Raw genomic sequence first — 23002 nt, forward strand, 5'->3', positions numbered from 1 at the left:
ATCTCGAGCCGCGGGCGGGGCTACCAGAAGCGCGCGGCGCTGTTGCTGGGGTGGGGGCGGCGACGTCGGCGACGCTCTCAGCCCGGTCTCTTTGCCGCGCGCGCGCGCCCTGCCTCGCAGCACGCCCCCTCGCTCTCGTCCCCGCCCCCGCCCCTTCCCGCTCTCACGTCCGGGCATTCCCTGGCTGGCTTGCCGCCTCCCCGCTTACTGACAGCCAGCCGGCCCCGCCCTTCCTCTGGCCCAGCCAGGCTCCTCCCTCCCTCCCGCCTTCTCCTCGCGCCGACCTTTCCCCTAGTTTCCAGAAGGTGGTTCGGCTACTCGGCTCGCCGCCGCGGAACGTGCCCACGAGGGGCCTTTCCTGCTATCAGCATAGCTGCACGAGGCAATCACGCCGCCCGGCGGAGCCCATTGGCCAGCCCGGAGGAAGCTCGTGCTGCGATTGGCGAGCAGCCTCTCCCTCCTCCCTCTTCCCCTTTCGTTCTCTCCTCCTACCTTCGCCCGCCTCCCAGCTGCTTTTGCTGTATGGAGTGTTTTGGTGTGTTTCCCTCTGTGTTTTGGCTGCTCGCCTCCCTCGGAGGAGGGAGGGCGGGAGGAGGAAGGTGGGAGGCAGGCAGGCAAGTAAGCAAGCAAGCAGGCGGAGGAGGAGGAGGCGGTTCTGGCTGCAGCTCTTGCTGGCTTTGTCACATCGCTGCTGCCTGCGGGAGCTTCCACCATGCATACCTCGCCCTGCGTCGAGGCGATGGGAGATGCCCCCGCGGTGAGTACCACTTGCTGCACAGGGCGACGCGCGGGTGGGGGGGCGCGGATGCAGGGCAAAAAGACCCAGCCTGCCTCGATTTTACTCCCCGCTTCTAATCCTCCTCGCTTTCCAAAAGGTGCAAACGACTTGAGGTGCATGCGGGGTGTGAGGGGGAGGCACTGAGGAGAACTGAGGAAGGAGAACAACTAGCCTTTCTTATTTATTGCTTTATTTCATCTCGTCACCGCAATCCATGGGTTGCCAAGACGCCAAGGTGATGGGAGCGAGAGATGCGCGTGGCGCTGGGGGGGGGGCAACCTTCCTCTCTTATTTTTATTTTATTTCTATGGACTAAACTTATATGCCGCTTTTCCCCGGGCGGTTCACTGCAAATCCGGGAGGGGTCGTGCCAACAAAGCCCATTAACGCTAGCCTTTCCTCCGGGCCAGGTCCTTGCTAACTTACCTGGACTTGGTGAAGGCTTATGATGGTGCATAATAGGTTAATGGTGCTCCTTCCCACCCTCCCTCGCTTCTGGTGACTGGGAGCTATGCAAGCATAAGCGTGTGGGATGCCCTGGACGTTTGTCCTTCTTGCGCCACCCCCGATCCTGCCCCAGGTTTATTGGGAAGGAAGTTCTGCTTAGTTTCCATGGAGCAGGCAGACTTGCCAGTCAGTCCAGCCTGCACGAAACTGCTGCTTTGCTGGATCTAGGGTGGTGGTGGTGATGTCTTACACTGACGCACATCGAATAATGTGCATCAGCATGAGTAATCCCAGTGATCCCGCAGTTGCCCGGTTGTTGCATGAGTATTACAGAGATTACAGTAAATGCAGGGAGGAGTGGTCTCGCGGCTTAGGGGAGGTGAGAACCTCAACCTTTGAGGAGGGTTTCTTTCTTTGTTAACTTGTGTCATTGCAAAAAGAGATAGAGATTCCTAGCCCCCCACCCCACCCCCGCAGACAGCCTTTACTTTTGGACCTTGTGGGCAGAGCTACCCCGCCTCACAGGGCTTCCCAGCAGTGGCTCAGCCAGAGACCACCACCCACTTGCTCACATGGCTATTTTGATGCATGACGTCGCCCCACTCCCCCCCCCCCACCCCTGAGCTATATTTGGAGTGGGTGGTTGCTCTGGATCCCATGAGGGGGGGGGGGAGAAAGCCTTCCGCCCCATTCCCTCCCTTTTGGAAGGTGGCGCTTCGCTGCCTTCCACCCTATCCACATGGACATCGTCATTTTGCTGATCTGCATGCTGTTTCCTCCCCCTCCCAGTTTTTTAAAAATACTGTTATTAAAGCAAAGACAGTGCGAGGAAGGGGGGGGAGGTCGGTTGGGCAATTGGACCTGCCGTTTGGTAGTGTTCCTTGGTACCGTGAATTGGTGGGGTATTTCCTGCCGTCTTTGTGATGGCTCTGGCTCTGCTTTTGCAGCCCGCTTCTGTTGTGCTGTGTGCCAGCTCATCCAGCTTGCCTCTGCAGTGTCTGGGTGAAAGGAGGTGATTTAAGGACAAGCCGCCAGGCTAAGTTATGGAGCCGCGCGAGCCTGCTTGGAAAGCAGACCAAGGCGCGTTGAACTTATTTCCTCCTTCCTTCCGAAGCTTATCAAGCGACTGTGGATTAATAATTGTCACGAACTGCAAGCGAACCTAAAATTCTTCTTCTTAAACGTTTCTCATCTTGGATTCTCTAGCCTTGGAATAGGCTGTCCCCCTCCCCCAAGTTCTTTTAAATCTTATTGATTTGACACAGATATCGTTTTAGCACCCAAGGAAAATAATGTTCATCAGTTGCAAGCAAATGGAGAATTCCTGCTGGTTTTTAAGCATTTCTCCTCATATTCTGGAATATTTTACCTCATTAAATGTATCAGTTTCAAGATTGCCCGTCTTACTTCTCTTTATCCCCAGTTTCTTTGAGTTCATTTGAGTTTCTTGTGAACTTGTGATACCAATCTGTTAGGTTAGCTTCACATTTCATATTAGCTTTACCATGTGAATAGGTGCTTTCTGTTGGGTTCATTCATTATTATTATTATTAGTAGTAGTAGTAGTAGTAAATATATGCACACGACAGCTCTGTGGCACCTAAGGGAGCATAATAATTGCCTGTAGGCACTACATGGCTTATTGTCCAGTTGGCAGATTCCACTTTCCTTTTTATTCTGGGCTTCTAATTGCCAGTTTTGAGTGTGAACTGAACAGGGAGTAGAATCCTGTGCACATGTGGGGTTCTAGATTGGTGAAAGGTATTTGCATTGCACTTACTTGCTATAGGGAGATGCTCATGACCAACAAAATATGGTGGCTTTGACCGATACATGAATCAACCATGCTGGGCATTTATTTCAGCGGCCTGTTGTGTTGCCTGTATTTATTACTCTTTCTAAGAAACCATCACTGAACAAACTGGAGATAAAACGATCCCCCGCCATGTCTCATCTTCCCTGCAGTTTTGGAATATTAACATTAAATACTGTGTCATTCTGGGAAGTCACTTTAGAAAGTTGAATCAATGCTGCAGATGTTACATCTTCTCGGACCTTTCCCAGCACATGCACACATGCGTGTGCTGACCCACCCACCCTCTCTCTCTGTTGTTGCCATGGTCGGGGACGCAGGTGGCGCTGTGGGTTAAAGCCTCAGCGCCTAGGACTTGCCGATCGAAAGGTCGGCAGTTCGAATCCCTGCGGCGGGGTGCGCTCCCGCTGCTCGGTCCCAGCGCCTGCCAACCTAGCAGTTCAAAAGCACCTCCGGGTGCAAGTAGATAAATAGGGACCGCTTACCAGCGGGAAGGTAAACGGCGTTTCCGTGTGCGGCTCTGGCTCGCCAGAGCAGCGATGTCACGCTGGCCACGTGACCCGGAAGTGTCTCCGGACAGCGCTGGCCCCTGGCCTCTTAAGTGAGATGGGCGCACAACCCCAGAGTCTGTCAAGACTGGCCCGTACGGGCAGGGGTACCTTTACCTTTACCTTTACCTGTTCTGTGCTAACTGAAGAAAGGAATAACTTTCCTGTGGAAGAGCGAAGTTGGCAGCCATATTTTGCTTTTTAAATCTCTCTGGGGCCCTGATCCAATTTGAGTTGCACATAAAAAAGGTATTATTGTGCAACTTGGTTGTTCCAGAAGGTGAACAGGATATGTATTTGAATACGCATCACATTCAAAGCAGTGCAGTGCAGGAAAGCAACTGAATGCACCTGTGAATTACCCAGCAATTGATATGCACGCATGCTGAGTCAGCTCATTGGTCAGGTCAGCCTAGTACTGCTTTCACTGACTGGCAGCAGCACTCCCTTGGCTGCCAGTCATTGCTACCTGTTATTTTAGCAGGTGATAGATAGAATGTGGAGCTCTGGATGCAGGGAATGTACTATACTAAGTATTAAACTATAGTCTTTCTTCTGCTCATGTGTGCCGACTTAGAAACTGGATTGGGACTCTGGCATGTATGATGCCTTTTTTAAAGCAGACAATGGTGCATATGCTTGTTTTCCGTGTGACTTACAAACAATGGCTCACTTATCTCTAGGTTGACATTGTGGACATCTATGAATCCATACGTGAACGGCAGCGTCATGACAGTGAAAGGTCTACTTGTAGCACCTTGGAACAGAACGACATAGAAGCAGTAGAGGCACTTGTTTGTATGAGCTCCTGGGGTCAAAGATCACAGAAAGGCGACCTGTTGAAGATAAGGCCTCTTACACCTGTCTCAGATTCAGGTGATTTCTCAATGCACACTGAACCCACATCTGAGTTGCCTAAGGATTATAACTTTTTATCCACACTGGTAAGGAAAAAACAAACAAACCCTGAAACAAAATGAATTTGCATGGAATCGATATGAATATTTTTAAGAGGAAAGACATGAATATGTCCCCCATTTAATCTGTTAGCAGTAATTTCTTGGTTTGGCTTGAGGGCATTTATTATGCAGTAAGCTCTAAGAGAACAGCATACATTTCCACTCACAAGTACAGTTGCTTCAGTTTAGTTAACGATGTGTTTGAGGTTATTTTGGAATAATGCAGTCTTCCCTATCCTGGGATCCTCCAGATGATGATGATGATTTTATATACACACACACACACACACACACACACACACACACACAACACACACCTCCCGTATGGCTGGGTATCCCCAGCTCCCAACAGAATATGATTGCAAACCTTTTTCAGACCATGGCCCCCTTCCAACCTTGTTTCCTTCCTGTGCCCCTCCCATGCGTGTAGCCGGGGGGGGGGCAGTTGCCCCCCCCCAAATAAGTAACAGTCAGTACAAATCTGAGATTCTGCTCCGCCAACAAAAGCCTGCCCCCCTAACAAAAATCCTGGCTATGCCCCTGCCTCTTCCCATCCTACTGGTAGAAAGATAGCCATTTAAATGTTTTGTTTTCAAATAGAACATGTTTTATAATTTTCATAATTTATCCAAAATGCAATTACACAAAATGATAGGAACATAGTGAAATATTGTTGAAGCCGAAAAACAGAACAATGGAGCTGGAAGGGACCCCAAGGGTCATATTTCTAGTGCAACCCCCTGCAACGTAGGAAACTCAGCTAAAGCATCCATGACTGATGGCTATCCAGCCTCTGCTTAGAGACCTCCAGGGAAGGAGAGTCCAGAACCTCCCGAGGGAGATCCATCTTCCATGTATTAAAAAGTAAACAACAATTATTTGACACAGAGGAGGAAACCTACAGATGCAGTCCAGAAGGCGCACAGGGAGTTTTGTATATATGGGAGAATTCTAAAAAGGAAGTGGTCCTCACTGACCTGGTGCAAAAGGATCTTGTCATCCAAAGGAGCCCTGGCTGCCTAGATAAAACACTATAGCCCCCCCCTTTACCTGGAAGTAAGGCCCACTGAACTCATTGGAGCTTTCTTCTGAGTAGACACTTGGTTATTTACTACATGCAAGTCAGCAGCACTAGATGACCCCACTCATTAAAGCACTGGAGTGGATTTCACCCCATGCCTTGTAGAGCCAGGCTGACATACTGTAAGATGAGCCCCTCCTAGCTAAACTAATCCTTAATAATCTCTCTGGGGAAAAACCAAACCAGGGTCTTTGAATACCATTATGGTTATCTAAAACTTTTGTGGGGGGAACTTTTGTGGGGGGAAAGTAATAATAATAATAATAATAATAATAATAATAATAATAATAATAAAGTATCTGACTTACACTTAAATGTTATAAATATAAAAGCTAGGAATGATCATACCTAAAGTAGTATTTTGGTATATGTATACTACCTCTGCTTCTTTCCCCCCTTTAAATATAGTGTATGACACCACCCTATAGTCCAGATTTTGTTGAGCCTTCCACAACAGCACCGCTTTTGTCCCAAGCTACTTACTCAAAACCGAGGACAATCAAGACGAACATGTCTGCCTGCCTGATCACTCCTCCAGGTTGTGCTCTTCCTGCACCCAAGCCAGCTGCCCTGAATTTGGGGAGGGAGTCCAGCCAGAAGCCAGCGAGAGCGGAGCAAGTTGCTCCTCAGCGTTGCAGAGCAAGGGCAACCAGCGTGATCCGTCACACTGGGGACAGTCCCGGTTACTCCCACCTTCCTCCTGTGCAAACAAAAGTGGAAGCTGCGTCGGGCGCCAGTGTTTCTGCAGACGGGCACGAGGCGCAAGATGAGAGACATCCTGCAGCCTTGCAAGACTGCGACATTGCGGACAGCATAGCTTGTGGCACTTCGCCAGGACATGAACCGTATTTGCACGGCTCAGGTTGTTCCAGAGCCGCCAGCAAAGGACATGAACCTGTGAGGCTTGCTTCGCAGCAGACCCCTTTCCCGAACGCTTGCGAAAGTGACCCACAGCAGAAGTCCCCCTCGCTGCTAGCCTCCCCTCTCTCTAACCCCCAAGTGATCTGCCAAATGATCCCCTTGGACGGACAAAGAGGTATGGTCCCAGGCTTCCTAAAGCCCTCTGCTCAGATGGCAGCGACGGTCAAACCCATCCTACCCCACACAGCCCCAGTTTCTCAGCCTGTGCTGATGGGGCCTTCCATGCCCCAGGGGACTGTTATGTTGGTTCTTCCGCAGGCTGCTGTTGCCCAGGCGCCTCCTTGCCAACAAACTGTGATGTCTGTTGGGAATACCAAGTTGTTGCCCCTGGCCCCTGCTCCGGTTTTCATTGCCTCTGGCCAAAGCAGCGCACCTCTAATTGACTTTTCCCGGAGGAGAAATTACGTCTGCAACTTCCCGGGCTGCAGGAAGACGTACTTCAAAAGCTCTCACCTGAAAGCCCACCTGCGTACTCATACCGGTATGTATAGAAGAGCTGTGGATGTGATCTGCCTCTTCTAATCCCTCTGTTGCAGATACTCAGGTGGGGATGTTGTTGCTTAAGTAGCCAGTAGGGCACTGCACAAACCCAAGAGGGGAAGAGCTGTAGCTCAGTGGGGTTGTATTCAGAAAGTTCCTGGTTTAATCCTTGTTTCTGCAAGTAGGGCTGGGGGAGACGCATGCCTGAAAGCTTTGAGCAGAACAGCCATACGGCCTAGATGAAACTGAGCCAGATCGACCCATGGTCTGAATTGGTATAATTCAGCTGTGAGCAGTGTTAGATGTATAAGCTAGGCACCAAATGGCTCCTTAAACCAGGGTTACAGTCGCCAAAACAGAATGTCTAGTTGCCATTTGGGGGCAAGGCACCTCTAAAGTCGTATTTTTCAATACAACTTTTGGTTCCTGAAATTTGTTCTGATTGTGCAGATAAAATATAACAGATAGAATTCTACAGGATCCTTCACTACTGTGTGAAAACAGGCAAGATCCAAGGATCTCCAGATGGTGGATACATCAGGCACCATCCTGGCGCCTTGGCATCGTCACAAGTGGCTGATAGCCAAGTGCAAAATGCACCAGGCTCCTGGTGGATTTCGAAGTTTGCAGAGTACAAAAAAGAGAGAATAGAAAGCCTATTGGGGTGGCAGTGAGGGTAGACTAAAAGCCCAGACTAAAAGCCCTAAATGTGCTCAGTGGTCCCAGATGGCTGACTATGGGAAGAGACTGAAAACTGCATGGGAGGAGTAAAATGAGTATGGCCTGAAGGGGACACTGAAGAGTCCCACTCGCATGTCTTTAGTGGTTGTCTAGCAACATGACTGAATATGGACATTTCAGGAGTGTGGAAATAGGAGACTTGATAGTAGAACATTTTTTGTTTAGTGGAGAGGGAAGACCAAAAGAGGAATGGGGAAACTGCAGCTATTCCAATGTTGCTGGACTACAGCTCCCATGATCTTGCCAGAATATTTACCATGCTGTTTGGGGCTGATGGAAGCTGGAGTCCAGTAACATATGAAAGGCCACTGGTTTTCCTCACCCCCATCACTGGTTTAGAGTTTCTAAGTTTCTTGCATCTGAATGTATAGGTGGAGACTAGGGAACTCCCCCCCCCCAAAAAAAACCCCACCCTCTGAATGTTCAGTAGAAGATCTGGAAAGAGCCACTACATGTGTACAGCTGTATGCATGTAGAGTCTTTCTTGTGGTCTGAAGCCCTCTTGGTTCAGGATACAGAAAGTCTGAAGAGAGCCCTAATTGCATTGAGTAGGTCTGAGCAGGTCTACAGGCTTAACTTCTAAGTAAGAACGATAACACTGTGCAGTAAATAGACTTAAGACCTGGTGTAACTTTAGGGAAATGAATTTAAAGAGAAGGGTTTATTCTTTTATCTTGGGGGTGAAAAATACTGACCTTTAGCATTTTAATTGTAAAGACTGTAATCCCTTGACGAAAGGGTATGTCCCGGGATGTGTTTGGAACAAAGGAAGTCTTTTTTTAATAAAACTTCTTGCTCTAGTTATTCTTTAGAGGAGAAGCCCCCTGACCTCTGTAGTACTTCTTAGTAAGTGCAGATTCAAGAGCCGTTCCTGCAGTTGAATGAATTGCCTCTTGTCTTGTCCTTTCTTCACATACTCTGCTAAAGAAAAAAAAGCCAGTGCTAAACTAGAGGTGGCTTGTATGGCAATGTATGACCTCTTTGGTAAAACCAGCTGTCTTGTTCTTGGGTTCCCTTTGATTCCCCCACCTACCTGCCCATGCTTCCTTCTTTCCAGGAGAGAAACCTTTCACCTGTAGCTGGGAAGGTTGTGACAAGAAGTTCGCCCGCTCCGATGAACTCTCTCGCCACCGCAGAACTCACACAGGGGAGAAGAAGTTTGCCTGTCCGGTCTGTGACCGCCGCTTCATGCGCAGTGATCACCTGACGAAACATGCTCGCCGCCACATGACGACAAAGAAAGTGCCCAGCTGGCAGACAGAAGTTGGCAAACTGAACAGAATTGCAACCATGGAGAAGCCTAAGAGTGAGACTCCTTTGAGCATGCTTCTGCCTATGCTGTCTTCTGGCTAGCAGGCCTGCTTTGGAAGATGAACATTTCAAGAGGAACTTGGGTGGTTTCCAAAAAACCAGCTCTGACTGTTGTTTTTTTTTGTTTTTTTTGTTTTTAAAGTATCCAAGAGTGGTTGCATTTATATTGTGGAGGAGGAGGAAAATCCTGTAAAGTCTTCTGCCCTCTCTTTTTCCTCCCCATCCCTTCGTATTAAGCCCTATTTAAATGTTAACGTTTTATTTCTGTTATCCTTTTGTTTCCTCCAATGCTTTTAGGGCATTCACCAGCACTTGGGGGGAGGAGGGAGAATATTTTTGGTGGAAATGTTGGCATATCTTTTCTGTTGAGTTAACAGTGGTTGATGAAAAGTGAAACAGGGTGGTCCCCCCCCCCCCCCCCCGGCATTTTAAACTAGTTTTTTTTCCCTATCTTACGAGTTCAGCTGTGGTCTGATCTTGCAAAATCACCCTGTGAGAAGAGTGAAAAGCAACATCAGAGGTACCACTTGGAAATTAATTTATTTTTTTCCTGAATGGAATCCAAACTAATTTGTAATTTCAGAGTGTCTGAACTCCAGTCTAGCAACTGAATCCACTTTAGGATTACCTGCCACATTTTAAAGCAGTGTCGTTCTTTCCCAAATGTCTGAATATTGAGGCCTAGGTATTGTTGATGCCTATAACTAGCTCAGGACCAATTTAGGTGCAGCACTGACCATGTGCATCCCTGCTGGGAAGTCCTAACCTGTGCAGTAATTCCACATGGTCAACTGCACGCTCAAAAGGTTTTAACCCTAGACACCATTCCATAATGCACACCCTCTGTTAGTCAGTTGTTGGTGTGTAAACACATATGGATTAGTGGATGTGGTACATTGGCTACTTGAAGCTCCAGTATGTGTACAATTGTACAGTGGCAGGGCTTCATATATTCACCACTGCATTCAGATTTGCTTGTGTGAACAAAATCCCACTTGTTTCTTCCCTGCTTGCAGTCTGCTGGTCTGACTTGAGTTGGGTAAGTTTGGTGGACCTTGTTCATGTGTATTTTGTGGCAAAGGAGTGACTTGCTAAAGTGCTCCCTACATTTATTAATTGCAACGTGAGAAGTGCCCTTTTGAGTGCTGGTAACATTTGGAAGGCTTGGGGGCAGCTTGTCTGTCCATTGGGACGGTCCTGCCAAACCGCAAGGACTTCTGTATATCCCGTCTTCAGAACGGAAGAACTTTCGGATCACATTCCCTTCAGAGTGAAAGTTAAGCATGTCCATCAATATATCCCTTATGACTTCAGTGGGAAAAATAAGTGCCTAGCTTTGGATTATGCCCTTGATCTGTTAATAATAATGAGTATAAGGACCCCTTAAGGGAAATACCCAAACCACATTGAGCTATTGTTTTGATCTAAATAAAGTCGGGGGAGGATTTATGATTTGAAGTAAAGGCTGAAAATGCAGTGCCTACATAACCATTTTTATAATCATCCAAGCAAACATTTGGAAATCTGATCAATGACACAACCACAACAGACAGCACCTTAAATAATTCTCACTTTAGTTAGGTAAAGAGAATAAACAAGGCAACAGAAGCAATTGGACATTCAGGGTTCAGTACTCAAATCGGCTCCTGTCTTGCCACTTTCAAAATGTGCTGGGTTTATAATGGGTAATTGCTGACTGGCAACGGATTGTTCCAGATCAACAATTCGTTTCTCACAAAAGTGACCCAAATATTCTTAGCTTTGGAGCAAAAGCGCTTTGTGGAGATGTTAACTGCTGTTGTTGTGGTCTCCTTTTCCACAGCACATTGGATGAGTGAGTGAAATGAAAGGACGGCTGATGGAAGAGAACTAAAATTAAGGGTGGACCATTCAGCTGCCATTTCACATGATTTGCTCGATTCTGTATACATAATATTTAATCAAGCTGAGATAATTGTTCTAATGATGACGAGAAAGCATGATCAGATGTGTATGTATATATGTGTGTGTGGAATAAGTAATATCTGACACTTCATTGGTATCTGAAACTAGGTAGACCTCTCGCAGTTGGAATCTCAACCTGATCTCTATTATTCAGCCAAGATTGCGGTGCATTTGCCAATTTATGTTGGAGCCATTGGAGAATATTTCCACAGATGGTGGGAGTTTACTTGGAAACACATCTGGAGTAAGTGGCTTGAAAAATGCAGTTCTAAAACACCTGCACCAGTGTACCCTCACTTTCAGCGCAATGCCTAGGGCAGGGATATGGTATGTGTGGCCCTCCTGCTGTTGCTCCCATCAGCCCCAACCAGCATGACCAATGGCCAGAGATTATAGGAGTTGCAGTCCAACAACATCGGCATGGCTGGCTTGGGCAGTACTGTTGAATAGGTTTGCCAGTATCTGCTTTTGTACCTCCGGCAGCAGCCTGATCTGCAGAAACTGAGAAAGTGAAACTCACCCTAGCACTTCATTCGCATGCTATGAAGAGCTTCAGCTGCTAAATTTTTGCAAGTCAGGGGCAGGATCTCTGCCAAGAAAAAAGACTGGTTGGCAACTCTACCAGCATCACGCCATATGTTGAGAGCCTGCAGAGCCACTGCAATCAGTTTGCCCATTTTAAGCATTTATCTACCTCCCTGTCCATTATTGACAACTAACGTTCATGAAGTTGACCATAACAGAAGCGCCCAATTCTTCTTCTTTTTTTAAAAAAAGTCATGGATATGGGAATTGCGCATTGAAAGATTCTCATCAATTTAAACTAATCTGGCTTATATTCCCAATTCAAGTATATTGGAAGCAGGAAGCAGGCAGACTTTGAAATTGATCTTAAACCAATGCTGCCGCATTGTGTGAGCTACCAAGCCTATTAAGCAGATGGAAAGGATAGGAAGTTTCCAGGAAGTTTTCCTAGGTGAGTGGACTGCATTTGATGGGTCACTAGTTCTGCACGCATTGAATGTTACCCATACTGCACCTTACTGTATTTGTGTGTTTGATTTACTATAAATAATAAACTTTATTTCACGAGCCAGCAGATCTGTGGCTCCTCTGAAACATGTTAGAAGGTGCAAGATGAGTATAAATAGGTTTTCCCCCCTTCACTTTATGGTCACCTAATTGAACAATAATGAATATTATACACGTTCAGTGTTAAAAAAAGGAGCTGGTGAGAAGACAAGCTACATGGCAGAAATGCAGTGTATATAAAACCAAAATGCAACAACTTGATTAGTCTGGAACCACTGTCTCTGCCCCTTTCTAACAATATGCAGACGTAATAGTCCATTTTTCTCTGGTTTAATTCCATTGAAGTTCATCAAAAGTTGCCAGAAGTCAAAAGATTTCCCTTGTGCAATTGCGAGGCTTTTCAAAAAGTTTCCTAATTCTCTCCCCCCTCTCCCATGCTGATTATTATCTGACTTAAGATTATGGGAATTTATGTTTGGTGTAGTAAAATATTGTGCCTAATATTTTATAAACCTTGTTTTGTCTTTCTGTTCATTTTATTGTGGGATTCCTGTATTTGTGTGTATATGCAAATATTGTTTGTATTCCTTCAAGGGCTGCATTATAATCCCTCTTCTAGTAAAGTGATTATTTGCATAGATGGTTTTGCCGTTTCTCCTCCCCTCTGACAGCTCTCCTTTTACCTCAAAACAATAGGAAAAGAAGAGAAAGCAACGTTTTTCTTGGCCGATACGAATGCTTTGCATTTACACCACACTTTGAAACACTCAAAAGTGCTTCGCATGCACAACATCTGCAGAATATTGCAGTCAACCCTGATGCAACCAAACCTTTGCATCAGCAAAGAGTATTGAAAACAAGAATTGGGCATGACCAGCCGATAGCATCTTGTGCACAAATTCTCACAAATGCACAATAGAAAGGGTGTCTGGAAGGGGGCCCTTTGAGAGATGAATGGGACCATTAAGATGATGAAAGGGTATATGTTTTGGCAAGGGAAGCTGGCTGCTATCTGGAACAAGTGGCTTTCATTCTAAAGGAAAAGGTTCCTGGGGAAATCCGCCAACCACTTGACTTGAGTGGGCATGTTTTCAAAGCAGCGTACGTGGTTCCATCAGCCTCAGCTGATTTTTGCAGGGAATTTCCTGCTTCAAAAAACAGACTGACAGAAGAATGGCATGTGCATCCCAGAAGGTTTCCATAGTGCGATGGACCTTGGTTTTAGGTACATCTGTATCTATTCCAAGTAATTTCCTGTAAAGCGCTGGCCAATTCTTGAATTGTTTCGCAGTCCTAAGCTGTCTCCATGAATGGCGCATAAACACCAAACACTTAATTGTAGAAAAATATCGAAGCTGCATGATGTGTACATATTTGTAAAAAAAAAGAGTACAGGAAGTACAGGTACCACCCAAAGTTAAAATTTAGCCTCTGGCATTTGCTGTATGAGCACTGGATTACATTATGAATACACATTTTGTTTAAGCTTTATGCCAACGTTTCATTAGCATTTGTGTTTTAAGCTTGCCTAATCCTGTAAGATTTTCTCCAGCACCTCTGCTGTTGAACCTCAAATAGAATTTTCTTTTAATTTGAACAAGAACAACCTACAAGAAGAACTATGTCCAGCATCAGCAAAAGGCAGAGGCAGGAGAAATCGGAAGCAGAGAGCATCTTATGGTGTCAGTTAAACTGCTCACAGAAAAGGGGAGGAAACAGTGCCTGCTTTAATATTGTTAAGAGCTAGCATTTTGCTTGGACGCATGGCTGATAAATTTCATTCCGATTCATTCCAGTGACCACGGAGAATCTTATAACTACAAGAGGCTGGTACAATTTGCTGGGAATATATGCTTTAATAATGTACAGGTTAGTGCTTGGGGTCTGACAGGATCAAAGCTGGCACACAGAAAAGGAAAAGTGCAGTCGAAAACAAGCATTCAAGTCCCTTGCTGCAAGTCTCCCAAGACTTTGAGGACGAAGGTGATGGTGCCTCCATAAGTCATAATTTTAAGATATCAGGAAAACTTGACAGTCCGTCTGTAGATGCGCCAGCTTTGGAGATGTATTTTCCCAAATGGATACAACAGAGTCCCTATAAGGCCACATCCTGACATAAGGGCAGAGAGAACTCTGCAGAAGCTTCTCCAGCCTGTTTGAGGATTCTACCAGCCTTCTTGGGTGGTGGCATGCCGCCTTCTCTGCTCTTGCTTCCCCACCCCTCCCCACCCCATCCCAGAGAAAACACCTTTCTGAGAAACACCACTGCAGCTTCAGCTATCTCGCCCCATAGTGAAGCCCACAACCGGCTTCAGCGACAGTATTCCTGCTCAATCGTTGCCATCAGCTCCTCTTCGGAGTAATCGTAGGATATCTTGGCCTGCCTCTCAAGCTTCTTGAGTGGCAGCCTGCAGAAATAATAATAATAATAATAATAATAATAATAATAATAATAATAAAAAATACAAACAAACAAACTATAGTCAATATGCAAAACTAAATGAAGGAGAGGCCCATTTTTTCTGCACCCCAGTAGCAAACTGTTATTTCTGCACAGAGCCCTTTTTTTTTTACTTTGAATATCTTTTGTCTCCTATCTACACACTTTTAAAAATAAGTATTTATCCAGAATATTTACACCCCACCTTGAAATGCTAAATAAAATTGAGCTCGGAACAAAAGCAGGAACTTTTTGAAAAGGAAATGTGTCTGTATGTGTGGAAGAGGTGGAAATATATCCTCTGGGATCTGGGCATATTTAATTTAACTGAGGGAGAAGTCATGCAAATTGTAAGGACAGCAGTACTAACAAGGGAAGGGAAAGAATTGTTCTGGAATAATAAATATCAAGCTAAAACAAAATTGTAGTAAAGGAACCTCTTCAATTAAACATCAGTAAGCCTATAAATATAATAATATAATATAATATAATGGGACATGGGTGGCGCTGTGAGTTAAACCAGAGCCTAGGGCTAACGGTTCAAATCCCCGTGATGGGGTGAGCTCCCGTTGCTCGGTCCCTGCTCCTGCCAACCTAGCAGTTCGAAAGCACGAAGTGCAAGTAGATAAATATGTACCGCTCTGGCAGGAAGGTAAACGGTGTTTCCGTGCGCTGCTCTGGTTCGCCAGAAGCGGCTTAGTCATGCTGGCCACATGACCCGGAAGCTGTACGCCGGCTCCCTCGGCCAATGAAGCGAGATGAGCCCGTAACCCCAGAGTCGTCTGCGACTGGACCTAATGGTCAGGGGTCCCTTTACCTTTACCTTTAAGCCTATAAATAAAAGACAGGTGCTTTCCTCCTTTAGCAAGAAGTGCAGAACTGTAGTGGGAATGCTTGTCAGGCAATTCTAGACCTTTCCCCGTCCTGTTCTGCATCACACAGCAGAGTGATTTTTTTTTAAGGCAAAGACATTGGATGCTATGAATAATTATATTCAAATTTCCCAACACGCTTCTTGAGGAAACAGCTGTCCCTACTTAGGGGAACTCACTCAACATCTAAATTAAGGCAACCAAATTCTGATGATGTTTGGTCTCCTCCAGTTTGCCTCAGGGTCAGTGGACTTCTCCACACTTACACAAGGATAAAAATAACAGCATTCCAATCGGGCTTCGTGGCCATCAAAAAGTGTTTCCTATGTGCCTGTAATACTCAGGTGTGTGTGTGTGTGTGTGTGTGTGTGTGTGTGTGTGTTGGTTCCCAGACTGTTAAGCAAGACATGAATTATATTAAGGTTACCAGATTTTTTTTAGTGAATCCAGGGACACTTTTCAACTTCAGTAGGAATGAAAGGACTTTATCAGGCGACTGATTTGTAAATCCGGGGACTGTCCCCAGGAAACGGGGACGTCTGGTAACCTTAAACTATATAGGTGGAAATGGTGCCCTTTTCTGCAAAGGAGAATAATGATGTTCTCGCCTCCATCATGGGCTGAAAGCCAATTCCTCACAGCAGGACTCCCTTGCCTCAGAGGTCCTCAGTGGGAGCTGTTGCCTGGCAACAAGGCTTGCCTTCATCAATGGGATGGAGCGAATTCCAGCTCCTCAGACCCACTCCCTTGCTCCAGAGGACCTCAGTGGGCAGAACCAGGAGAGACGAAAAATGAGCACACCGAAATGCCACCTGAGTAATCCTGCTGCCACCAGAGGGCCATTTCTGTTCCTGGTGCCAGATTCGAATGCCTTTTTTTTTATTATTGACAGAATCTTTTGTAAGCTGCTCTGATAACTTCCTGCGGCTCTGAGGTGGGATAGAAGTATTCTGTAAAAACAAAACAATGCCCATCCATGGCTGAAAGGATTGTCATTTGAATTCAGGCGACTTACTGGTTGGCAAAGTTGTTGCTCTCTAGGCCTGGAGTGGATCTTGCTGAAAAGACCTGGGAACAAATCAACAAGACATCGTGGGTGACACACAATGAAAAATCAAATTCGCTGAAGTTTGTGCTCCTTTGTGCACAGGGAAGGTGGGAGTGGTAATTTTCTGTGGTTTATCTCTGATCTCGTAACTGTGATTAAGTGAGAGCTGAGGAACTGTGTGGCACCTGTTTTGCATTCAGGAACAATAAATTAAGCGTGCATCTGCAGCATCCAGACCCCTCTCTTATGTCTGTTGACTTAGCAGATATCCTGCTGCAGGATTCTATTTTAGAGCCCTGCCAGGGAAAGATCCCTGTAACATTACCCAAACCTGAAAGGAGTTTCAATTACAACACAATCTCAACAGTGTGTCATTATTTTCCTGTAATACCTGTCCTCCTTTTTTCTGCCACTATGCACTCTTAAACATAGTGAAGAGACCCAACATTACATCCGTGACAGTCCCACCACCACCCCAAAAATTGCCAGTCATAGCACAGAGCCTATTAAGTACACTGATGTTGTTGCATAATTTCTATTCGTTTCAGCAGGTCTTGTGCAGGAGAGATCCCTGTGGCACCGTGCTTTAAAAAAGTTTTCATATGAAACCACAGAATGGCTGTGTTTGTCACACACCAAATCAGGGCACAGCCAGGAATGGTTAAGAAGGTAAGCCACAAGATGGCATTGTTTCACTTAACACTATAGCAAGCAAGGACAGGAAATTAGGATTTCAGAAGGAGAGGTCAAAGTTAGAAACAGAACTGCTAGAACCCAATACTAAGAATCTATCTAGAATGTATAACTTGCTGTTGAAATGGAATACACAGGAGGAAACGGTTAAATCAGCTATGATTAAATGGGCACAGGATATCGGTCATGACATTATGTTTGCTGACTGGGAACAGTTATGGACCACCGGCATTAAGTTTACGGCATGTAGTGCCTTAAAAGAGAACATAATGAAAATGATCTATAGGTGGTACATGACCCCAGTCAAGCTTGCAAAAATCTACCATTTGCCCAATAATAAATGTTGGAAATGTAATGAGTCTGAAGGTACCTTCTATCATCTTTGGTGGACCTGCCCAAAGATCAAAGCCTTTTGGGAAATGATCTATAATTAAATTTAAAAAGTCCTTAAGTGGACATTTATAAAGAAACCGGAGGCTTTTCTCTTGGGCATGGTCGGCCAGTTGGTGCCAAGGAAGGATAGGACTTTTTTTATGTATGCGACCACAGCAGCAAGGATCCTGTTGGCAAAGTATTGGAAGATGCAAGAACTACCTACTCTGGAAGAATGGCAGACAAAGGTGATTGACTTTATGGGACTGGCAGAGATGACCGGCAGAATCCGTGACCAGGGGAAAGAGACAGTGGAAGAGGACTGGAAGAAATTTAAAATATATCTTAAAAATTGTTGTAAAATTGAGGACTGACAAGATGTCTAGGGGTAAGAAATAGAGAATTACAGCTGTAAACATTAACATTAAGGAAATTTAAAGAAAACTACTAGAGAAATTGACTGAAGGGTTGCTAAAGAGTTGTAAAACAAGGATGCAGTGAAAGGGAGGTATGGGGAAGTCATGTTTTAAATGTTTTTATATGTTTTTGTTTTGTGTTTTGTTTGTCTTTTTGTTAAAAAACCAATAAAAATTATTATAAAAAAAAACACTATAGCAAGCAGAGTATTTTTTCATAAAACTAGAATTTAAAGGAGGGCTGAGGCTTTGTGCACATTATCAACACAAAACAGCTAGGTTCTTCTTTCTCAATTTGGATCAAAGCTGGTCAAAATGAACTACTTCGTTTAAAAATGACATAATAAACATGCATGCACTGTTGCCACCCTCCAGATGTCCCATGGAAGGGGCACACGGAGAAGGACCTCAGGTGACAGGCTCTGGGTCAGTTCATGTGGGATGAGATGGTTCTTACTAACTAGCTCATTCTTATGCATTTAGCTCTGTCATATTTTCGAACACAGGACCCATGTGGACCACAAATATGCCAATCCTTTGAGTTCAAGCCATGCAAAACGCCTTTCTGAAAGCAATTCCTAGATCACCTCCAGAGCCAGGCAGCCTACTTATTGAAAATTTAACCCAGAGTTTGCGGGAAAGTTCAACAATTTGAGTGTTTCTTCAGCATCTGTCCTTGTTTGTTTGAGGGGAAGGTATTATGATGGGGAATAGCTTTGTGACAGACCTGTTGGGCTCCCTTGGAAGGCGGTGCACTCGCCTTCCAGGGAGGTTCCAAAAGAGAGATTAGGTGCTTCAGCTGAGATTTCTGCTTTGCAGCAGGGGGCCAACTTGAATAAAATATTGAAGGGGGGGGAAGCCCCTTCCGCATAATCGATCACACAACGCAGAGCACATACACTATTTGAATGGCAATGCCTATCGAATTTGTCCGGCCCTCACAAATATTTTACTGGGGGGGGGGTCGAAGACCCCTCGGCAGTCAGGCGTTGGCTCTTGTGCTTGCAGGGGTTTGGACTAGATCACCGTCGGGCTCGCTCACAATTCTATGATTCCATGCGGCGTCGAATCATTTGTTATCCCGCTTTCCAGCACGCCAGGCCGCTTCAGAAAGCGCGCTGCGCAAGGGGCCCAAACCAACCGCAATCACGCGTCTCGGCTTTGCGCCTGCGGGACAGACTCCCACGTCCCACCCCCCAAAACACAGCTGCCTGGAAGCGCCCTTAAGACCGTGCACATGCCAATAAGGCGCGCGCTTTCTTCCAGGATCTTGCTCCCTCTCCCAGACCTTCCAAAAGTCCCTATTTTCCAAGGACAACCCCAGATTTACAGAAGCCAACCCGGTTCCTGATTTGATCCTGGGATGTCCGGCTTTTCTTTAGGATGTCCCTATTTCCACGGCAGAAATGCTGGAGGATATGGAGCCATACGACCCCCCCCCCCCAGCCAAGGAAAAAAACACCTTGGGAAGCCGCCCAGAGTGGCTTGGGGCAACCGCGTCATCATAAAACGATCATCATTACTATTGTGGAATAGGACGTCCCTATTTGCATCGGAGAAATGTTGTCCGCCCGTCTACTAGATGCTCAGCTCGCTTTTCCAAAAAAGGCGTGAATGGAAACCCTGGACGCGCCGTCTCGCCTCCCCACCGACCTGCAGCACCGCCTTACCTCCTCGCCGCTGCCCTCTGCCGGGCGGGAGCAGCCATCCCCGGCGGCCTCGAGGAGGGGGCGGCGGCGTCGCCGCCCCGTCGGCTGCCCGAGCCCTTCGTCGTTGCACTCCTCCAGCACCCGGTCTAGAAGCTCCGAGTCCGAGTCGGACTCGCCCGCCGACGGCGAGGTGGTGGCGCGCGCCGGCGTTTGGCTGTAGCACCTGGGCTCCGCGCCCTGCTCCTCCTCTGCTCGGCCCTGCCTGGCGGGGGCGCTGATGCTCCCGCTGCCCCTACCGGGGCCACGCCAGGGCTTCACCGAGCTGCGCCCTCTCCCCGCCCTGCTGCTGCCCGTGCCCATCGCCGACGCCCGGCTGTGTGGCTCGCGGCCGCCCCTGCCTAGCGCTGCTCCTCCCGCAGACCCATCGTTCGGGTTCCAGAGCTCAACTGTTGCTGGGGCTTGGCGGGCGGAGGCAGAGAGAGGGCGGGTGGGATCCTGGCTCCTCGCCTCGTCCTTGGAAATATATATATCTTTCCCTTGATCACAAAGTTAAGCGGTTTTGTTTCTAACTTAAGGACGAAAACGGTAGCAAGCAAAGGTAGCAGCTCCGGCTTAAAGCAAGAAAAGCGAAGTTGGAATTATTTTCAGTCCTCCCTTCCCTTCCTCCCTCCCCCCCTCTTTTTTTTTTTTTAATTCCAAGAATTTGGCCTTGAAAGAAACCAAATGGGTGTAACCTCCTTCCTTAGAATGAGGTTGGTTTCAAAAATAGTCTCTGGGCAAATATTCTTAAACGAGTATTTTTCGACACATGTGCTTATATGCGTATAGTCTTCATGATATATAGATGTACGGAAAGGCAACCCTCACAAATCACATATGCAGTGGATTCTTGGTGACTTGAAAACCGCTTCAAAATAAACAGATTCCTGGGATCTGGAGCAAATGCTGTGGAAAGTATTCAAAGGGTCCAAACCGCAGCTCAGCCTCTCCTTCTCTCTCTCTCTTGTATTCCCAAGTGCTCCAAAATACATTTCCTTTTAAAAGCAACATAGCAACTCAGCTGTTTAACATCTTTAAAATACTGCCAACCTATCTGTTAATCATATCTACTAGGGTGAATTGCAGAATTATTTGGTTAGACGTGCTGTTCCATTTGGACCACTGGAATGACGGCTCCCATCTCGATAAGACTGAAGCTCTAAGCCAAGATGGGGGACCTTCAAGGGGCAGGGGCCGCATCTGGCCCTTCAGACCTCTCTGTGTGGCCCTTGGGACAACAAAATCGCCTCCCCTGCCACACCCTGTCTCCCCAGGCCACATTCCTCAGCAACACTTCATTACACCTTCCTGAAGTGTTTTTCTCGGTTGATAACATCCTTGAACTCTGGCCGGCTAAACCGAGTGAGGGTCGCCAATGGGTCTCAAACCCTCACTGGGTTAGGGGCTTCCCCTGCATGCGAATACGAGCTCTAACAGATTGAGTGGACGAGACCAATAGTGGGTCCAATGGTCAAGAAGGCGGTTTCTGCATGTGCTGTAGAGGGAAGTGAGGGGCAGATGGGGCTTGCCAACCTGGGAAGGTAGCCCATCTAGGAGAAGGAAAACTCTAATCCTAAACTTCCACTGCCTTGCAGGATATCTTCCGGAGAAGAAAAGGTAAGGAGTAAGCCCTACACCAGGGGTCAGCAAACTTTTTCAGCAGGGGGCCGGTCCACTGTCCCTCAGGCCTTGTGGGGGGCCGGACTATATTTTGAAGGAAAAAAATGAACGAATTCCTATGCCCCACAAAGATGCATTTTAAATAAAAGCACACATTCTACTCGTGTAAAAACACGCTGATTCCTGGACCATCCGCGAGCTGTATTTGGAAGGTGACTGGGCCTTAGTTTGCCTACCCATGTCCTACACAAACCCAGAGAGGGGTCCCTAAGGCAGTTAGATGGCGGCTAGTAAGTCTCCTTCTGGGAATTCAGGCAGCCAAGCTGGTGCCAAACGTATTGCTTTGATTTCCTGGTCATCTGGGCAGTTCCGGGAGCAAGCAAATAGGAAATGCATCAAACCCCCCCCCCAAAAAAAAGAGGTCTAGGGAGAGATTTGCATAAAATTTGCACATGTACAGCTGCAACTTTAGAAATAATTGGTATAATTTAAACAAAAATGTGTTTTGCTATAGAAGGAAAGGCTATGACCATATGAACTGTGCGCCTGCCCAGCCCGCTGCTATGACAGGCAACTTCAACCATCGCGCTATGCCTCCATTATCATAATTCTTAATGTTGAAAATGGACCTGGGTAGAGCAGCCCTTCAAACAGAGGACTCCTTCAAATACAAGGCTGTTCTCTATAAAGCAGGGCACATGGCCACTCTAGAAGTAAACCTCACTTTCTCTTTAGTAACTGCTTCGGGTTCCAGCCATGTCTAATGGTGTGTTAGATTATGGCCAGGTCTGTTCATAACCCCATGCATGTTAGCGTTGTTGCTAGCTAAAATTGGTTTTATATGAGAGCTTTCCTTTTCTGAGTGATTTGAAGTATGTTAAGATATACGGTGGTACCTTGGGTTACAGACGCTTCAGACTACAGACGCTTCAGGTTACAGACTCTGCTAACCCAGAAATAGTACCTCGGGTTAAGAACTTTGCTTCAGGATGAGAACAGAAATTGTGCAGCAGCTAAAGTGGTACCTCAGGTTAAGAAAGTTTCAGGTTAAGAACGGACCTCCAGAATGAATTAAGTTCTTAACCCGAGGTACCACTGTACATAGAAAGAGGAGTTGCTGTTCTCTGGAAGTCTTGCTGCATTTACTTCATCCTTGGCAGGTAGAACAAGTTCTCCTGTACTGCTGCAGCGCCTTTTAGGGAAGTTTTTAATATTTAATGCTGTATTGTTTTTAACACTCAACTGGAAGCCGCCCAGAGTGGCTGGGGAAACTCAGCCAGATGGGCAGGGTATAAATAATAAATTATTATTGTTGTTTTATTTACTGCGCAGGGTTGATTGGCTAGCAACTGTGGCATCCCAAATGGAAGATTCGTGGCAATTTAAAAAGCTATTCTTTTGAAAATAATAAGAAGTAGGACGTAGAACAAAATGTTCCAGTATAACTTCCCCACTTCCTACCAGGAGCAGTCCAGGGCACTGGTGCACTCCTCCTGGATACTATGGCTATATATCAGGCCCGGTCCACTGATGAGACAAGGTGAGGTGCCTGCCTCAGGCAACAGAAGCCCAAGAAGCAATGCTTGCCTCATAAACCCACCCACCAACAGACAAGTGGGACCAGCAGCAGCATCTGTTCCCTGCAAAATCTCTTGGAAATCACACAAGATCTCGCTGACTGTGAGGTTTTTAAGCAGAGGGTGGGTGGCCACCTGTCATGGATACCTTATCTGAGACTCCTGCATTGCAGAGGGCTGGACTAGATGACCCTTGGAGTCCATTCCAACTCTACAATTCT

General features: G+C 46.5%; 2 protein-coding genes across 2 annotated transcripts; one reads left to right on the top strand and one right to left on the bottom strand.

Annotated features, from left to right (window-relative positions):
• The first annotated feature begins 294 nt into the window (after nt 1–294).
• KLF11 (KLF transcription factor 11) lies at nt 295–12693 on the top strand. The gene is made up of 4 exons (XM_083730466.1): nt 295–757; nt 4270–4530; nt 6035–7028; nt 8826–12693. The coding sequence occupies exons 1-4, from the start codon at nt 713–715 to the stop codon at nt 9119–9121; spliced, it is 1596 nt and encodes a 531-aa protein (XP_083586592.1). The 5' UTR covers nt 295–712; the 3' UTR covers nt 9122–12693.
• A 1663-nt stretch (nt 12694–14356) lies between these two features.
• Nucleotides 14357–20134, bottom strand: CYS1 (cystin 1). Its single transcript, XM_083730909.1, has 3 exons — nt 19567–20134; nt 16383–16435; nt 14357–14463 (listed from the first exon to the last, which is right to left on the bottom strand). Exons 1-3 carry the CDS (start codon nt 19903–19905, stop codon nt 14367–14369), a joined length of 489 nt encoding a protein of 162 aa, XP_083587035.1. The 5' UTR covers nt 19906–20134; the 3' UTR covers nt 14357–14366.
• Nucleotides 20135–23002: the final 2868 nt, after the last annotated feature.

This window comes from Podarcis gaigeae (genome assembly GCF_964106915.1).
Source record: "Podarcis gaigeae genome assembly, chromosome: 3".
Taxonomy (NCBI): domain Eukaryota; kingdom Metazoa; phylum Chordata; class Lepidosauria; order Squamata; family Lacertidae; genus Podarcis; species Podarcis gaigeae.

Coding starts and splice junctions, on each gene's coding strand:
- CYS1 (XM_083730909.1), bottom strand. CDS start 19,905: ATGGGCACGGGCAGCAGCAGGGCGGGGAGAGGGCGCAGCTCGGTGAAG. Junction 16,436..19,566: donor CAGAGGGCAGCGGCGAGGAG/GTAAGGCGGTGC, acceptor ATTTGTTCCCAG/GTCTTTTCAGCAAGATCCAC. Junction 14,464..16,382: donor AGCAACAACTTTGCCAACCA/GTAAGTCGCCTG, acceptor TTATTTCTGCAG/GCTGCCACTCAAGAAGCTTG.
- KLF11 (XM_083730466.1), top strand. CDS start 713: ATGCATACCTCGCCCTGCGTCGAGGCGATGGGAGATGCCCCCGCG. Junction 758..4,269: donor CGATGGGAGATGCCCCCGCG/GTGAGTACCACT, acceptor ACTTATCTCTAG/GTTGACATTGTGGACATCTA. Junction 7,029..8,825: donor CCACCTGCGTACTCATACCG/GTATGTATAGAA, acceptor CCTTCTTTCCAG/GAGAGAAACCTTTCACCTGT.